This window comes from Panthera leo, chromosome D2 (genome assembly GCF_018350215.1).
Source record: "Panthera leo isolate Ple1 chromosome D2, P.leo_Ple1_pat1.1, whole genome shotgun sequence".
NCBI lineage: Eukaryota > Metazoa > Chordata > Mammalia > Carnivora > Felidae > Panthera > Panthera leo.
In genome coordinates, this window is record NC_056689.1 from 59719961 (window position 1) to 59736327 (window position 16367).

A 16367-nucleotide genomic window follows, 5' to 3' on the forward strand; every position below is an offset into this window, starting at 1 on the left:
GTCAAGCCTGGTGCAGACCTCAGGCAGGCCCCAGGGCCCTCACAGCCAGCACCCACTCTAAGAGCAGCAGACCTTTTGGCCGAGAAGAGCCCAGTTCTCCTCCCTTTTCTGGGCCTTGCAACAGCTCCCTGCTTGTTTCCCCCGAAATAAATGGACTGAGCATATTGGGCCGGCAATAACCCCTTGAAATCAGTTGTTATCACAGTTAACAACCAGTTTGGCTTCAGTTCAGGCTGTTAACTATCAAACCACTAAGTGCCGGTAATGATTGATTCTTGGCCAGTTGCAGCTTGAGTGGGCTGTAAAACCCCATTAGCGAGGGCTCTGAGGAGGCAGCAGGGCAAAGATAAACAAGGTGGTGGGTGCTCCAGCCCAGCCTAGCCGCACCACTCTGGGCTCCACTCCCATGGGTCCCTGGCCTGGGCTCCTGCTGGAAGTCAACCCCTTCCCAAAGGCCCAGGAAGCCTCAAGGAGCATATCCCCACCTCCTGTCCACCTCTACACCCCTCCATCCCCCACCCCCCGGTCATCTCTCGCCTCTCTGTAAGGCAGGTCTGGCTCTCTGGACAGCTCACCTCTTCTCCCTCCAGCAACCACGGCACACTTCCACCTAACACCCTGGAGTACTCGGGCATCAGGAGTGGCTTTGGCCTAGCCAGTGACCAGCCTTGGCCCAGACTGGCCCCACTTTGTGGCCAGGATCCCAGGCAGGGAGAGCCTGACATCCCACCCCCACCCCAGACTCCCTCCTACCCTATGGCTTCCCCCAGGAATTGCTCTCAAACAAATGAAATGTGGGCAATTACTGGGCTGGGGGCTGGACAGGCGGCCGTGCAGATGAAAGCGTTTCCTGGACGGTCTCTTCATTTGCATGGCATCAGAAGCTGCTCAGAAGGTGTGACTTTTCCCACAGTGAGACCCTAGTTCCTTGCACAATAAAGCCAGGCTGCTCACCCAGAATTAATTAAAGGGGGAGGGGAGGGGATAGAGCAGAGGAGGAGGCACTAAGAACTGGGGGAGCAGGAAGAGAGATGTCTAGAGCCCCTCCCCACATCCCAGGTGTCTATGCGCCAGAAGACACCTACTCTATCCAGAGCCTCTCGCCCCCATAGCAAGCCAGACAAGGTGGCACGGACAGAGCCCAGGGCATCCCCAACCTCTCTACCCCAAGGCCCTCGAACTCCTGGTCCACCTGGATGGCCTGGCACTGGAACTTGCAGCTTCAACTCCGAGAGGCCCACGTGGTTAGGAAGCCTTGGGGTGCCCTCCCCCCACCCAACGGAAGTGCCAAGGAACAGAGGCCCAGAGGGAAGAGGCTTCTGGATTGGGCCAATGACTGGACCGTGGGACCAGTCCAAGGGCACTGTCAAAGAAGGCAGCAGAAACAGCCAGAATGGGAGGCCTCAGTTATGAAGACTGGGTGAGCTCTGCCCTCAGGAGACCTGCCGCCTCTGGGCTTGGACTCTCCCTCGATGTGGCATGATGCCCATCTCACAAGTCCACACACACACACGCACACGCACACACCTCTCCGTCCACTGCAGGCCACCCCCCCGTGTCCGCACCATGACCTGCTCTGCCACTGCCATGGCACGGCCTGGTCCCCCTCCTTCCACAGCTGTCTTCCCTCTCAGGCCAGTCCTCCTGACCTATGAGCTGCTGCCTGGTCCTCCAGGCCAGAGTCTGCATCCTGCTCTCCCCCCACGAATTTTCCCCTCCGGTCCGGCCCAGTTCCTCTCCCCCTAGGCCCCATCTCTCCAGGGCCTGCGCTCCTCCCACGACCTGGTCCGTGGGCCCTTTGGCAGCACCTGAGCTCAGCACCTTCTGCTCTCAGCTCTCGAACCAGAATCCTCAAAAGTCAACACTTGCTCCATGTTGTGACTGTCAACACCAGTCTTGGTGGTCTCCCCTCCAACGTACCCTCCGCCTTGGGCCCTGGCAACTGCTCTTTTCTTTCGTTCTCTGGAGCCTGCTCCTCAGAAAGAGCCAGCTCTGGCATCTCCAACCTGTCTCCCACACAGACCTAGGCACACACACAGAGGCACTTTTTAACAACTCACGGAATCCATGAACGCAGTTCTGGTCCTAGCAGAGCCATCATTTCTGCCCCAGAGGTGGCGGGGGAAGTGATGGTAGTGACTCCTGTTAAGAGCTAGGAGGTCCATGTACGAGAGCTCCCAGGACCAGCTAAGCAAGTGCCTCTTCTTGCCCCTTTCCCTGCTTCTGTCCTATCCGGAGAGCACCTCTGTGACAATGATGCGGGCAAGGGATCTAAGTCAGGCTGGAAGGAAGCTACAGTCAGAACTGGGGCCTGATTTGCCTCATCTCTCCTCTGCCAGGGCAGCTGGGGGAGGGGGTGGAAGCTGACCACTGGCAGGACTTACTCTCCAACACACGTTTTTAATACCCAAGTTAAATAAATATTCCAGTCATTTAATAACAACCAACACACATCCACCCACCCCCCCCCCCCCCGCCCCACTGACACCCACCCTTAAAAGACCTGCCCTAAGTCCCCACCCTCCCCTCCCTCCCCACACCTGAGGGGTGAGGTAGAGTCACTGGCCGCCTGGCCAGCTTGTCCTACAGGTGCTGGGGTTCAGGAGCACCTCTGCTGGGCTAGAAAAGCCCCCCCACTCTGGGTGCACCCCCGCCAGAATCCCAGTCTAGGCCGCTGCCCGGGCCTTCCTGAAAGTTAAAAAGACAAGACACCACAGCCAAGTGGAATACAAAAATAGAGCCTCTCTTTTGTTTAAAAAACAAAACAAAACAAAACAACAACAAAAAGCCCAACAGCAAACAATTATCAACAGCTAGCACCCGGGGCTCCCCCAGCTCCTCCCCAGCCTTCAGCAGCGCAGACCTCGCTGGAGGTTCTCTGTGCTCGCGCAAGAGGAGCCGCTCCGCGCGGCGGCGGGGAGGGGCCGGCGGCGCCTACCGGGGCTCGGGGGCCCAAGTCCTCTGGCTGCCGCGCAGGCTGCGCGTGAACGGCGGGTAGTTGAGGAACTCGAAGCGCAGGCTCTGCTCCGTGGTGTGGTGGCCTCGGGGCAGCCGCTTCATGAAGTGGACCTCGCGCTGGTGCTGCCGCGTCTTGGAGCCCTTGCGCGGCCGGCCCTTGCGGGTGAAGGCCATGTACCAGCCTTCGTACTTGGCGTTCTGCAGGGCCGTGTAGTTGTTCTCCAGCACGATCTCCGTGAAGACGCAATCCTTGCCCTTGCCGTTGCTCTGCAGGTGGGGGGTGGGGAGGGGGCAGACGTGGCGTTACTGGGCTCTGGCCGGAGCTCCCCCCCAGCAGAGGCAGAGGGCAGGCGGCCCCAGACAGCAGGTGGGCACCCCAGCAGATGGCAGGGTGGGCACGAGCTGCAGCCCCACCCCCGCCCGGGCACCCGCTCTCTAATCCCTCACAAGCCGCAGCCCACCCGGCAACTTCCTGTCCTCCTGGGCAGCAGTGACACATGGTTGTCTCCGGAGGGGCTGGGCCCCAACACAGAGGGGCAGAGAGGGGGCCCAGACCCTGCCTGCCCTGGCCTCCTGCCCACCAGTCTGGCCGAGCTGCTGGCACCAGTTTCCCCAGCTGCCCCCCCTCAGCCCCTCAGGACCCCAGGGGCCCCAGGGCAGCCACCCCATGGGGGAGGGGAGACCTGCGGGGAGACTGGGAGCCCCAATCCCCAGAAGCCCAGGAAGCAGGGAACTCGAGGCTGGAGAAGAGCCGTGACTAATGGGGCCATTTCAGAGCTAGGCCGAGGGGCTGGGCCTGCGGCTTACTGAACATTCCAAATGCTGGTACCATGTAATTGGACATAATAGCAAAGCAATTTGGCGATTTGTTAAAAAGATATATGGAATTTACCAACCCCCCCGCCAGCCCCTACCCTAGCCTTCCTTCTTCCTCCTTTGCCTTTATAGCTTTTCATCTCTCAAGCAGTTTCCTTCTCTCTCACCTCCCCCCCACCCCAATCATTAGGTAACCCCAAGGTGGCCCTGGGTCTCTCTGCCCACCTTGTTGGGATCTGGCTCTGCCAGCCCAGCTACTCCCCAGGCCTTGGGGGGCCCTCCCTTCCTTCTGGGGCCTCACCTTGGCAATCAGCTTCCCCTTCTTATTCATGCAGATGTAGAGGCCTGTCTCAGCTCCTCGGACTCGAACCCGGCTGCCAAAGGTATCTGTCTCCACAATGAGCTTTGCTGTCAGGGAAGGTGGGGGGATGGTTATTGGAAGCTCCCTGACCCCCACTGTACCACATCGTCACCCCAGCTGACCCACAGACCTGTCACGTCCCCCCAGCAACTGCTCCAAGAGCAGGTACCCAAGATGTGGGCTCCGGCCCCAGCCCAGCTGCCAATATGCTGTGCAACTTTGCGAAAGATCAAGTCTCCTTTCTGGGCCCCAGGCCCCTCACTTGGATTTACATAAGGGGGTGGATAAGATCATGGAGTACAAACGGTTCTGCAGAGAGATCTTGGGGCCATCAAACTGAAAAGACTCTCTTTTAAAACCAGATACTGACTTTTATGTCAAGGCTTCATGACTAGAGCTCCACTCTAATCAAAGATCTCGGGGGATCCTTCAAAGTCAAAATATTATGTGTCCATGCCTCACATATCACTGCAAACTTCTGGGGGTACAACAGTGACATCAGCTGGGAGGCCAAACATTAAAGCATCACTCCTGTTTCTGGCCCCTCAGGTTCTAACTCACAGCCTTCACGACCCCCTCACCCCACCCCTGCTCTGCTGAGAAGATGACCGCTCTCCCTACACACACGGCCCATACATAGCCAGCTGCTCTCCCAGAACCTCAGACTCCAGCTGGGAGGATTCTGCTCTTCTCCACGCTTCCCAGTCACCACTGTCCCCAGCCCCAGTGTCCAGAAATCAATGACTCAAATAGTCTTTTCTCTTTCAACCTCCATCACAGCTGGGCTTCTCACCCCAGTGACCAAACACTTACTGCGGGTGAGGAGGGGAGAAAAGCAGGCATGCTTGCCTCTCCGTCTGGAAAGCCCTGAGATAGGGAGCTGAATTCTGTGCCTTCTTCCCCTGCCCCCTCCCCTTAGACAGCCAACTTGCCACAGAAGTCCTGGTCCCTGTCTGCTCTTTGCGTAACTCCTCCCTTTGAGGCTGTCCCCAAGAAGGGAATGAGGGCTGACTTAGCTGCTGGGGATAGGACAGAAGAGGCTGGGTCTCCTATCCTCTCCACTGCGGAGCCCAGAATTTTCCCTGCTCGAGAAGGCAGTTCTGGGACTCCCAGAGCTGCCTCCCAGCCTGCCCTAACAAGGCAGCACCTTTTTTGTCCTCAAAACTGAACTGACTAAAGGTCAGTGAGGCAGCCCTCATTGCCCAGCCTGTGACTACCCCACCCCTTCACATAAGCACAGAGCAGGGACCCAGTGGCCAACTCCCCAGTCTGGCTCCAAGTCAGCCAGGGAAATGCAGCTGTCACCTCCCCTCCCACCCACCTCCTCTTGGACCCAGCCGGTCTGCTCATCCCTCTCCTGATCTGCCTTCCAGAGCAAGGAGTGGCTGCTGTTAAGGGCCAGGAAGGACACTGGCTGGAGAAGGGGCAAGAGGACTCTGGCCAAATGGGGCAGACAGGGTTGGAACAATCCCTCGGTTCCTTCCTGGGACCCATAAGGAAGCAACTAGGACCTCTCTGCTATTCTCCCCCAGACTCATACTGTGCTGGCCATACACCCTAAGCCTCTCTGCTCTTGGGCCCTCCAGTTCCCACCCCTGCCTGGCAGGCAGGGACCAGGGAACCTGGAAAGCTTCCTACATTTGTAAGGACAGAAGTGGGCATGAGACTTCTGATGTCTGAAGACAAGTTCACCCACGGCCCGCTTAGCCTCTTCTTCCGTCCCCAAAACCCAAGGATGCTGGACCATTGGCTCCAGTGGAGCAAACCCAGGAGGAGCTAAGCATTCGTTCCCTTTCCTTGGAAGCTGAGAGGAGAAGCAAGCAGCCAGTTCGGAGGGACAGAGGGACAAAGGGACGGCAGGCTGGCCCTGCCAGCGCAGCGGGGGAGCTCGGCCACCGGGCAGGCCGCCCCCCACCCCCACCACGGAGAGCCCCCACTCCCCTTCCTGGATGGATCTGGGGAGCTGGGGCTGCAAGTTTACAGCGGCTTTCCCGACCGGGCTTTTGGAAAGCTTAACATTTTCAAACCTATTCTTCCACCCCAGTGACAGATTTATCCCGGGAAAATTATGTCTCCTTCTCCAGCTTTGAAGGGAAGTCAGCTACGTCGATGCAGAAAAAATGCAGTGAGACATACTCGATCCCCCAAACTGGCTCGAGAAGAGGAGAAAGTATTCAGGAAATGTTAAAAAAGGTGAAAGTAAGAAGAGTTTTAATCGCTCTGCCAGACGCGGGGGTCTCTCCAGAGATTCATAGAGAACAATCTTGAACCTCTTTTTTAACATTTACAGACTTGCAACTCCTTTCAAACTCCACATCTGAAAAAAGGCTCGTTCTTTTTCTGTTTTATATCATTCTTCATTTTTCTTCTTAGCTCTTAAAATGCCTCACCTTTTTATTACATTTTAATAGAGTCTTCCCCTCTCCTTTCATGCTTGTTTAACTTGGTCATTATTTAAAGGTTTTTAAACTCACAATAATCGCTCTCTAAAAACAACACCAGCCGCCCAGAGGGCTTGCTTTTCTCTTGGTACATCCAGCACTCTAGAAATTGGCCTTGTTTCAAGGCAGGAATATTGAATGTTTTAGAAATCAATCAGTCCTCAGTCTCTCTGACCCGCAGTAGCTCCCTGGACTCACCACCCCACGGACAGCCCGGAGCCCAGCTCTGACCACCACCTGGGTTCCTGGGTCAGTGGAGTGGAGAGGGCCCCTTCCCAAGCCTAGTCCCCATGTGCCATTGGCCCTTCTGATCAAAATATTTAAAGGTTCATGGCATACCCCCTCCAAGTTGGAAGTTTTGGGGGGATTTTGCTCCCTTCTCTTTCCCAACTCTCTCCTTTTGTGGGCCCTGGCGACATATCCTCTTTCAAGAGCTTCCCTTAAACCTGAGGCCCCCTCCCGCTGAACCCTCTGCCTCCACCTGCAGCTGGGGAGGGGTGTGTGAATGGGGGAGGTGGAAAGGGAGACTCCTGGATTCATTCATCTGCTGGGCAGGGAAGGGGCACCTGTGGGCCAAGTACTCCCCGAGGTCCCTTCGCTGGCCCTCTTTTCTCCAGCTGACCCCAAGATGCTTTTTTTTTTTTTTTTTTTTTTTTTGGCCTTAACTCCTTCCCTTCTGAGCTGGGGAGCCTACAAGCCTCCTGCCGGTGCAGATGGGGCTGGCAGGTCCAGTCACAGCAGGCCAGCCAGGGAAAGGGGGCGTATGTTCTACAAGCTACCTTTACCCTGCCCAGTGCCGGTCGCCTTACCGAAGGGGTCCCCGTCCTCTGCCATGGCGTTGATGCGCTTGTTGGCCAGGACCTGCACGTGCTTCCCGCTGGTGCGGCTGTAGAGCTGGTAGGTCCGGATAAGGCGGCGGCTGAGCTGATCCGTCACCAGGCTCTGCTCCCTCACATGCTGTGTAAAATTAGGTGAGGACTGAACAGTTACCTTTAGGAAATTGAAAAATACACAACACGCCATTATAATGCTACTCTGCCCAGGGGCCCAAGTGGCCCCCATCGCCCTGCTCGCCCCTCCACTGCCCCAGGCAGCCGGCAGGGGCTGGGGGATCCCCCCAACATGCCAGCTCAGGACACGACACCCCACCCAGGAAAATCGGGCAGCCTCAGCCTAACATCGACGAGCCCGGAACGATCTGGACCTACCTGTTGGGAAACACCCTGGGACTCCCGGCCAGCTCCGCACAGGGAAGCAAGCTCCCTGCCCAGCGCAGCCCCCCTCACCCCGCCCCCCCCCACCCCGCCTTCCTAGAAAAGCAGGGCGCTTGTAAGTAGGGAGGCAGCGCTGCCCGACCCCTGACATTTATAAAGACAAATTTACGGAGCAAATGTTGAGAGCGCAGAGAGCCTAGGCACCTGATCTTTCGGCCAGACCCGCCGCAAGTGTCCCCAGAGAGCCGCGGAAGAGTCCCTGCGGCAGTCACCGGGACTTCTGACAACGAACGCTCCCGGGCCCCAGCTCCCCCCTTACTCGGCAGCCAGGTGTGGCTGGCCCTAGAGTTCCCCCCATCCACCCCAACCTGGCTAGAATGCACCGGAGACGGCGCTGGACTCCGAAACCTTGCGTTCGAGTCTCACTGCACACTAGCTGTGTGACCTGAGGCAGGGCGCTCCCTCTCTGTTCCCTAGCTCCCTCCTCGGGGAAGTTCGGGGCTGGGTTTCTAAGGTTCCTTCCAGCCCTGCAGCGCTGGCCGCAGGCTCGGTCCAAGGGCCCCTGCCCGAACTTGCCAATCGGCGGCCCCCGCCGGCCCGCCCGGGCCCCGCCGCCGCGCAGTGCGCCTTACCTGGGCTTGGAGGCAGAGAACCAGCAAGTGCAACAGCCTGTGGGAGACAAAAGCGGGCGGGAGAGAGAGAGGGCGCGGGGTGAGCGGAGAGGGCGCGGCGGCGCGGGCCGGGCGGGGACGCGGGGGCGGCGGCCGTACTCACAGGCAGCTCAGCGCCGAGCGGGGGCTGCCCATGGCGCGCGGCCCGGGGAGCACCGAGAGCCCCGGCGGGATCACGCCGGCCCGCGGGCGGCCGCGAGGGACGAGCCGAGGGCGGCAGCGGCCGACCAAGGCTGGGGCGCGGGAGGCGGGCGGCGGTCCGGCCGCGGCTCTGCGGGTCCCGTGGAATGTCGAGCTCGCCGCGCCACGCCGTGCCGCGCCGAGTCGCTCTGCCGCCGCTGCCGGAGCCGGTGGCCGCTGGCTGCTCAGGAGCCGGAGCGGGCGGGAGGGTAACGGGCCGGCAGGGTGGGTGGGTAGGTGGGAAGGGAGGGGGAGGGGTGAGGGCGGGGGGCGCCGCACCGGGCGCGAGGGGGGAGCGCGGGGCGGGCGGCCGGAGCCCGCAGCCCCCGGCTGGGAGCTGGGGCCCGGACGCAGCCCGGGGCGGGGGCGGGGCGGACCGGGGCGGGGCGGCCGGCGGGTCTGGGATTGGGGGTCTGGGCTAGGGGAGGGGTCTGGGGACCGCGGGAGGGGCGGGGGCGGCCGGCGGGGGGCGCCTGCCCCCATCCCGGGCCTGACCCCCTCGCGCGCTCTCGGGGTCTGGACCCGTGGGGATGGGGGACGCCTCGGGCTGGGGTTTCCCGGACCGCGGGGTGCGCCGGGGTGGGAAAGTGCCGGGTCTCCACGGTGAGCCCCGTTGGCTTTACGCCTCAGTCTAGGCGGCAGGTCTCCGAGCCACCTACTGTGTGCTTCGGCCACGTGTGCCCCCTGGAAGTGGCCTCTGACGTGGGAGTGAATGGCTGTGCGCTCTGCTCTCGGGTAGTGCGTGCGTGTGCGACGGCGACACTACCTCCCCACCAGCTTTCTGCTGAGTAACCCTTCCTGCCGGTTTCTGGTCTCTCCTGTCTCGTCCGGTCTCCAAGAAGACCCTGAGAGCGAGAAGAGTCCCCTCCCCCATTATCACCATCACCCCTGCCTCCGTCCCACATACACTAGCCTGAAGTAGCCACCTACGTGGGAGAGGAGCCCGGAGATCCCTGGAAGGACCCATAGTTGCTGCTGCTCTCCCAGAGCCGCAGGCGGAGGGGGGCAAAAATAACTTCTATCCCCAGCTTTTCCTGGAGAAGAGACTTAGATCCAGGCCGCCTCGCCTTTCCCTCTCAAGGTCTCATTATTTGTGCATTTAGGCATTTACACACCTACTGTGTACTAGACATGGACTGGTGTTTTGTGTCAAATGTGAGGGGCTCGGTGCAGGGAGAGGGGAAACCAAAGGAGGTAGGGACTTGTCTAAGCCTCTCCCAGCCCCTCATTGCTTCCCCCAAGGGGCTTCTGGAACCCCTGAGCCATGGTGCTTCCTTAGGAGCAGCTTGGGTGGGCAGAGATGCCCTGGGACAGATACTTCTGAGGAGCAGGTGGAACCACTGATGCCCTACGCAGCTGCTGCATCCACCTATGACCTCCCCTGCCCCACTGCCCCCACCTTATGTCCTTGGGGTTGGACTGGAGGGGTTGGGGCGGTGCCAGGAAGCCATTAGGCCAGAAGCAGTACACAGCACAGCCAAAGTTCTACCTACCTCCCCTTTCTCTGTGCCCCACCTGTCCCTGTGCCCCACCTTTTCCCACTTCCCAGCCATAATAACACTGAGCAATGCATAGATAGGAAAACAGAGTACTTGTCCCAAGACCTCATCCTCCCTCAGAGAAGGAGACTCCTTGAGCCTACGTGTTACCCACCTCCAGGAGTCTGCTCACTCTGCCAGTTCTTGCACACACAGACCTCCAGACAAGGATCATGTCTTTTAGACCAGAACTTGCAGCTCATGGCACAGAGCTGGGCAAGGTTGTTCTGCAGTTGGTATTTGATGAATGAATAATGAAGAAACTGGCCGAGCATTTAGACCTCAGCTCATGAGTGGCTTCCCCAGGAAGACTTGCTTTTCTCTCCCCACTACCCGCTCCCCCCCGCAACAGATTATAATCACCACTATTTATTGAGCACTTGTCTTTGCTAAAGGCTGGACTGGCACTGTCTCCTCTCAACTAAGAGGTGAGCCCATTAGAAGGGAGACAGGTGAGGCGGGCTCCAGTGCCCACAGCCCAAACCAGCCCTTTTCCTTACTATGCTCTTCTGCCTTAGAGCCCTGCAGGCCACTTGCTGAATGTCTACCTCCACAGATGCACTGCTTCAAACAGGCAGGATGCTCACCATTTTAACTTCATGCCCTGCACACAGTAGGCCCTTGAAAATGGGGTGTGTGTGTGTGCGCATGAGCACACGCATGAATGAACAAGTGAATGGAGAGATGGAGAGCAGAGGGTGGGAAGGGCCTTCTCCCTACCAGGGACCCAGCCCTCTGAAAATAGTCTGATGAAAACAGCATGGAGCAGCACTCAGGCAGGGGTCATGGCAGTCCAGCCCACCCTTAGTGTGCACAGTCTTGGGGCCACAACCAGAGTCACTCTGGGCACCTGCCCTTCTCTGGATAGAGGCCAGAGTATCTGACTCAGGATCCAACTCTGGTTCTGGAGCTCCCAGAAGGTTCTGAAGGCCTTGAGCTGAACTTCAATGATCTTAGCTCACCCTCCTCCCTCCCCCAGAGGAGATGGGCATCCTAGGACCTTAAAGTGGGAGGTCAAGGTTTTAGTACTACACTTTAACCTCTATCAAGGGGCCTCTCTACAGGAAAGAATTCCTTTGCATTTGGACAACTTTCTCCCAAACTAGAACGCTCATCAGTTTGGGAGATTCTTCGCATCTCCCCAAAAGCCTATGGCTTGGGGCCGGGGTGGGAAGGGGGGCAGATGGGGACACCCTCACATTGGGTGCCAGGTACTGCTCCATCAGCCCTTTGAGTGACAGATGCAAATATTCTGCCGGGGCCCCAGCAGGCCACTCTGTCCCTCCCTCACTCGCTTGCTCGCTTCCCGGCCAGCTCGCTCCTTCCTTTATCTTATCAAAGCCCCGTAATTACAATTGCTATTTTGTTTCCTCGAATCTGCAATCAGAGCTCCTTGGCCCTGATGAGGGAGGGCCTGTCAACCTGATCGCTGAGTGACAGCCGGGCCACCTTTCCTGGCCGCCCCCACACTCCGCAAACACAAACATACACACACACACACACACACACACACACACACACACACCCTCGCCTCCTGCAAACACAAACACACACTCCTTGCCAACACAAACAGCCCCTCTCCGCAAACACGCCCTCGCGGGGACCCAAACACACACCTTCAGCCTCTTTCCAAACGCATCCCTCGCCCCAGGCCCACCCTGGGCCCCTCAAATCCACACCAGCCGGCGCGGGCTGCCTGGATTGAAGTTTGCTCCTACTCGCGCCTCCTGCGCCCGGCGTTCAAAGCGCCGCGGACTCTCCACCGACTGTTCAAATGCAAATCGCGGAGACTGCGTTAAGCACTTCGGACCCCGCCAGGGAGTCGTCTCCCCTCGCACCCCAAGTAACAAGGCTGCCCATCCTCCAGTGGTCAGCAAACCGCGGATGTACGCCTTCATCCCTCGGCGCTCCGAGGCCAAAGTGAATTGGCAGTGCTCCTACTGTGCGCTGAGCTGGCAGAAGGGGCATTGAGGAGAGGCGGGAGCGGGGAGGGAGAAAAAACAATCCCCAACTCTGTCCGCGGGGCGCCCTTTTGGGCCAGGAAACTCCTGGAAGAAGGGGAAGGTGTGGATTGGGTCCCCACTGCGGGCAGGAGCGTGCTAGGCGCCGGCCTGGGCTGCAGGGAGACCCACGCAGGAAACAGTCAAGGCTTACAATCAGCGCTCACTAGCTTCGCAGGGGGTAAATATCGGGACGGGGCCACGCGCAGGGGGTAGAGGGGTTGACTGGGGAGGCTTCCTCCAGAGATGACTTCTCTGCGCTCAGCCAGTCTCCTGAGTCTCCAACCAAGCACATGCTGAGGACTCTGGAGGTTATAGGCGAGAGGAGGAAGGGAAGGGCTCTAACAAGACCTCTTCTAGCGAATCAGTCAAAGAACGAGTGAAGTCAGCCTCAGTGACTTACTCCTCGCTTTCTGCCTAAACTTAGGCGGCCCAGACCACTCACCTAGCCCCCTGCGAGGCGGCGTGGGGAGCCGCACGGCCACAGGTGGTTTCAACCTCGCCCACCAGAGGGCGCCAGCTGCATTCCCCCTCCCTCACGACCACAGAAAGGTGAATGGTCTCGAGCCTGACTTCCCCCACCACGCTACCCTGGTTCCTGATGGAAGCACCTCAGTCATCCTGGAGAGGAGAAAGGGGCCTACGACCCTGACCACTGCAACCCAGAGAGAAATCATCTTCTTTTATCCTTAACTTGAAGAAAAAGGGAGGTTAGAGCTTGAACCTCAGCTTCTCACCAGGAGGGGTGGGGAAACCTACTCCAAGGATGTGTTGAAGCAGGGATGCTTTTCCGTGTTGTGGGACACTCTCTCCCAAGTTTACCTTACCTGCCCCAATACCAGCCCCTTCGGGTTATCTAGAGATCCCTCCCACTTGTTCACTCATTTGCCCAGCAGCCAGTGTGGGAGGGAGTGGGCCTGGCCCCACCATCCCACCGGGCACTGTACTCTGTCCATCCTCAGCATGTCTGGCCCCAGGCTGTCTCAGGAGTTAACCTTTTGTTTGTTTGTTTGTTTGTTTGTTTGTTTGTGGGACATTGAAATACTGCCCCCCTCCCACATCAACACAGCTGCTGAACTGCTGACCTCAGAGTTGGTCACATACACACTAATGCTCACACCAGGTACTTCCCGTTCTCTTCCTGGCATAGCAGCACCCACACCCCAGAACACCTGATTACAGGCACCAGAGATTCCCCACACCAGGCGGTGTGCTGGGGGTCAGGAACCCCTTAGCCCAGGAGGTTGAATCCCAGGGGACCCTCTCTGCCCCCATATGCCAGGCCACCCGGATTCTGGTTTCCCTGTCACCCAATCTGGCCAGTCCCCTCCATCTGGCCCCTGGAATCAGGTTTCTAAGGGCCCAGACCAGCTCAGAGACAGCCTGCAAGACTGGAAGGAGGAGCAAAGACTAGCCTCTGCCTTTCCCCTCACAGGCCCTCTCAGGGCCTGAGCCCCCTCATGGGGCTAGGGATGCACATTCCTTGGACTGCTTAAGCCCCTTTATCTGCCCCCTGCCCATCAGCCTGAGTGCTGACAGAGGCCCAGGCCCCTTGTTTGGATGCTGATAACCTCCCGGGATGGCCCTCCCCCACCTGTAGGGACTGAGAATGGGCATGGTGTTGGGAGGTCCTCTTTTAGTAAGGCAGTTGGGGCCCAGGCCTTGCCTGGCCGCTGGGGTCCTAGGGATAGCAGGATCCCACATTTCCTCACCCTCCCCAGGCCCAGGGCCACCCTCGGTGCTGCCACAGTGCCACCTGGTGGCCCCTAGGGGAATGCCAACCCAGCAGGTAAAGAAGCCACACAAATGAGTTGCAAAAAAACCTCCACATCACTTTATTACAGCCTTTATCCAAAAATGTAAAAAGTATTAAAAATGTGTAGTCCTGAGCTTCAGATGCTGACCTCCAATCTCACAGGCAAGTGGGGAGAGAGGGTCAGGAGAGAAGTTCAGAGTTCCTCCCACTCCTGGAGAAAAGGGAAGCCCCAGATATGGCATAAGATTAGAGAAACACCAGGGCCCTTATGAAGAATAGGACCACCCTCTCTCCAAGCACCGGCCCAAGACCCCACCCACCCACCCATCCATCCCTCCTCTTCAACGGAGAAGACACATTTAAATTTCTTGAAACTTGTACAGGAACATAGTGCATGGCACACGTAGCAGGCAGCTAGCTGACCTGAGGGAGAGCAAACAAGGGGTCAGCATCAAGGCCGAGTTCACGTGCTCCTCCTGCCCGATCCCAGACCTTGCTGGACACCCCTCTCCCCACTCACCAAGGCTAGGGCCTGCCCCTCTGCTTCTTGGCAGGTAGGATGGGGCACAACTCAGCTTCCTCCTCCTCACTCCCTTCTTCACTCTCTTCTTCCTCAGAAACGTCATTGCTTATAGTAACTGGTGGATACATAAGCAGTAAAAGAGGAGGTTAAAGCCAGACCCCCTTCATACCACATGTCATTTATTCATGCCCTGTGGTGCCAGGGATCCTGATCTCCCAGAACTTATGGTCTAGGTGGGAAGAACCTCAGATACTAAATGAGAGATGACAAAGAGCCAAAGAAGACCACATTGGTGCAGGTGGAGAAGCTGAGACAGGTTTCACGCAGGAGGGAGGCTTAAGTAGGACAAAAAGTGGAGGATACATCACACATAGTCTGTATGGAAGCTCCACTAGGAGATAAGGATAGGATGGGGCAGGAGTGTAGAGGGCGGCGGTGGGAAGAGAAACTCAATGGCAGAACCCACTAGACAAAGGAGAAGACTCTCACCAATCTGGTGCCTCCCAGTGATGCGCACAGGGCCAGAACCTGACTTCAGGCGGAAGGTTACAGGTGGCTGGAGCTGGAAGTCATCCAAACTGAGCTGGAAGAAAGACAAGGATGAAGGCCTGGCCCATCCCATCTTGTGTCCTTGGGTCCTCAATTCCTAACAACCACCACTATCACTACCACCACCACCACCAGCACCGCCACCACCTCAACATATGCCTGAGAACTCACCATGGGTTGGCAGGACAACTTGAGATTGGCCACAGGGACTGCAATCTCCTGATGGTCATGATTCCTGGCCACGACTTCTACCACATTACACTCATCTTTGGCCCCCTCGGTGAGGCAGAGCTGGAAGAGTACACAGAACCCTGGGGTCTCCCCAAGCAAGGACTGACACCACAATCCTTGTGGAGGCATCGACCCTATAATTTGCCCCACCCCAGTGGTCCCTGGATCACTCAGCCAGGAAAGCTGCCCATGTGGGAGTTAGGCAGAGGAGGGAACTCCCAGTAAAGGGATTGGGGGGGGGGGGGGCTGTTGGAGGCCCCCCGAGTTGCCTGCTCAGGTCCAGCGATTCACCACCACCACCTTTCCCCGCGCCTCACCATGGTCAACGCCAGCACATGCTCCGATTCATCCTCTTCCTCTACCTTGAAGGTGAAAGAGCGGGTGTGGCCGGAGAGCTCACAGCCTGGAAGAGGGAACAGTGTGAACGTGCCTGAGTGTGCGTGGGGGGCGTTCCACCAAACCTCTGTCACGTGCAGCCATGGTGCGACCGGCCATTTACGCACCCACTTCTCAGGAACACCAGGGGCGCTCTGTCCTGGGCTCCGCCCGGCACATCTGGGACAGCGGTCGCGCCACCCCCTCCCGCTTGGTCTGCCGTGCACGGGGGCCCCCTCCGCCTCAACCCACGTCGTGTACTCATCTGCATTCCTGTTCTGCCCCTGACCGCCCTAGCACCACCCTCATCCCCTCCTTTCCTCAATACCGAAGAAAAAACTGTCCATAGTGACCGGAGCCGGGACCCGCAGACCCCCGACCCCCCCGGCCCGGGCTCGGCTCTCCTGACTCAGGAACGCTAAAGCGGCGGCGGCGCCGGCGGCCATGCTGCTAGGGCCGTCTGGAAGCTCCGCCCCCGACACGTCTAAAGCGAGGGACTCGCAGCGTGTTCCGGCACCGCCCATTAAAGGAGCCGCTGGCACTTGAGAAAGGAGGGACGAAGCGCGACCGGACCTAGGGCTTTCTCCCCCGGGGGCCGGAGGCCTCTGGTCAAACCTGTGTGTCGGGACTGCATGGAAGGGTCAGAGAAGCATGGATTTCTTAATGTTAATGTCCTTCCGCACTTCCAGGACCACGGCTCTCTGAGGGCGGCTCCTGCCTCCATTTTCTCTAGCTCCTCGCACCCTCTTCTGTC

The 16367-nt window shown here is 58.5% G+C and overlaps 2 protein-coding genes and 1 long non-coding RNA gene across 4 annotated transcripts; 1 reads left to right on the top strand and 2 right to left on the bottom strand.

The window, feature by feature from the left end:
* Positions 1-2800: 2800 nt before the first annotated feature.
* FGF8 (fibroblast growth factor 8) lies at positions 2801-8596 on the bottom strand. Of its 2 annotated transcripts, none has more exons than XM_042908350.1 (6): positions 8565-8596; positions 8423-8459; positions 7785-7886; positions 7386-7566; positions 4076-4182; positions 2801-3225 (listed from the first exon to the last, which is right to left on the bottom strand). In XM_042908350.1, the coding sequence occupies exons 1-6, from the start codon at positions 8594-8596 to the stop codon at positions 2935-2937; spliced, it is 750 nt and encodes a 249-aa protein (XP_042764284.1). In that variant the 3' UTR covers positions 2801-2934. The 2 variants fall into 2 exon arrangements, with proteins under 2 accessions (XP_042764284.1, XP_042764283.1); XM_042908349.1 differs by having other exon boundaries at positions 7785-7857; positions 8388-8459.
* On the top strand, positions 3020-6542 carry LOC122202130. Its single transcript, XR_006194477.1, has 3 exons — positions 3020-3325; positions 4110-4157; positions 6220-6542. It is a non-coding gene; the product is annotated as an uncharacterized LOC122202130 (long non-coding RNA).
* Positions 8597-14264: 5668 nt separating the features above from the next.
* Positions 14265-16109, bottom strand: NPM3 (nucleophosmin/nucleoplasmin 3). The gene is made up of 6 exons (XM_042907500.1): positions 15942-16109; positions 15556-15641; positions 15179-15298; positions 14948-15041; positions 14456-14573; positions 14265-14358 (listed from the first exon to the last, which is right to left on the bottom strand). The coding sequence occupies exons 1-5, from the start codon at positions 16057-16059 to the stop codon at positions 14461-14463; spliced, it is 531 nt and encodes a 176-aa protein (XP_042763434.1). The 5' UTR covers positions 16060-16109; the 3' UTR covers positions 14265-14358; positions 14456-14460.
* Positions 16110-16367: the final 258 nt, after the last annotated feature.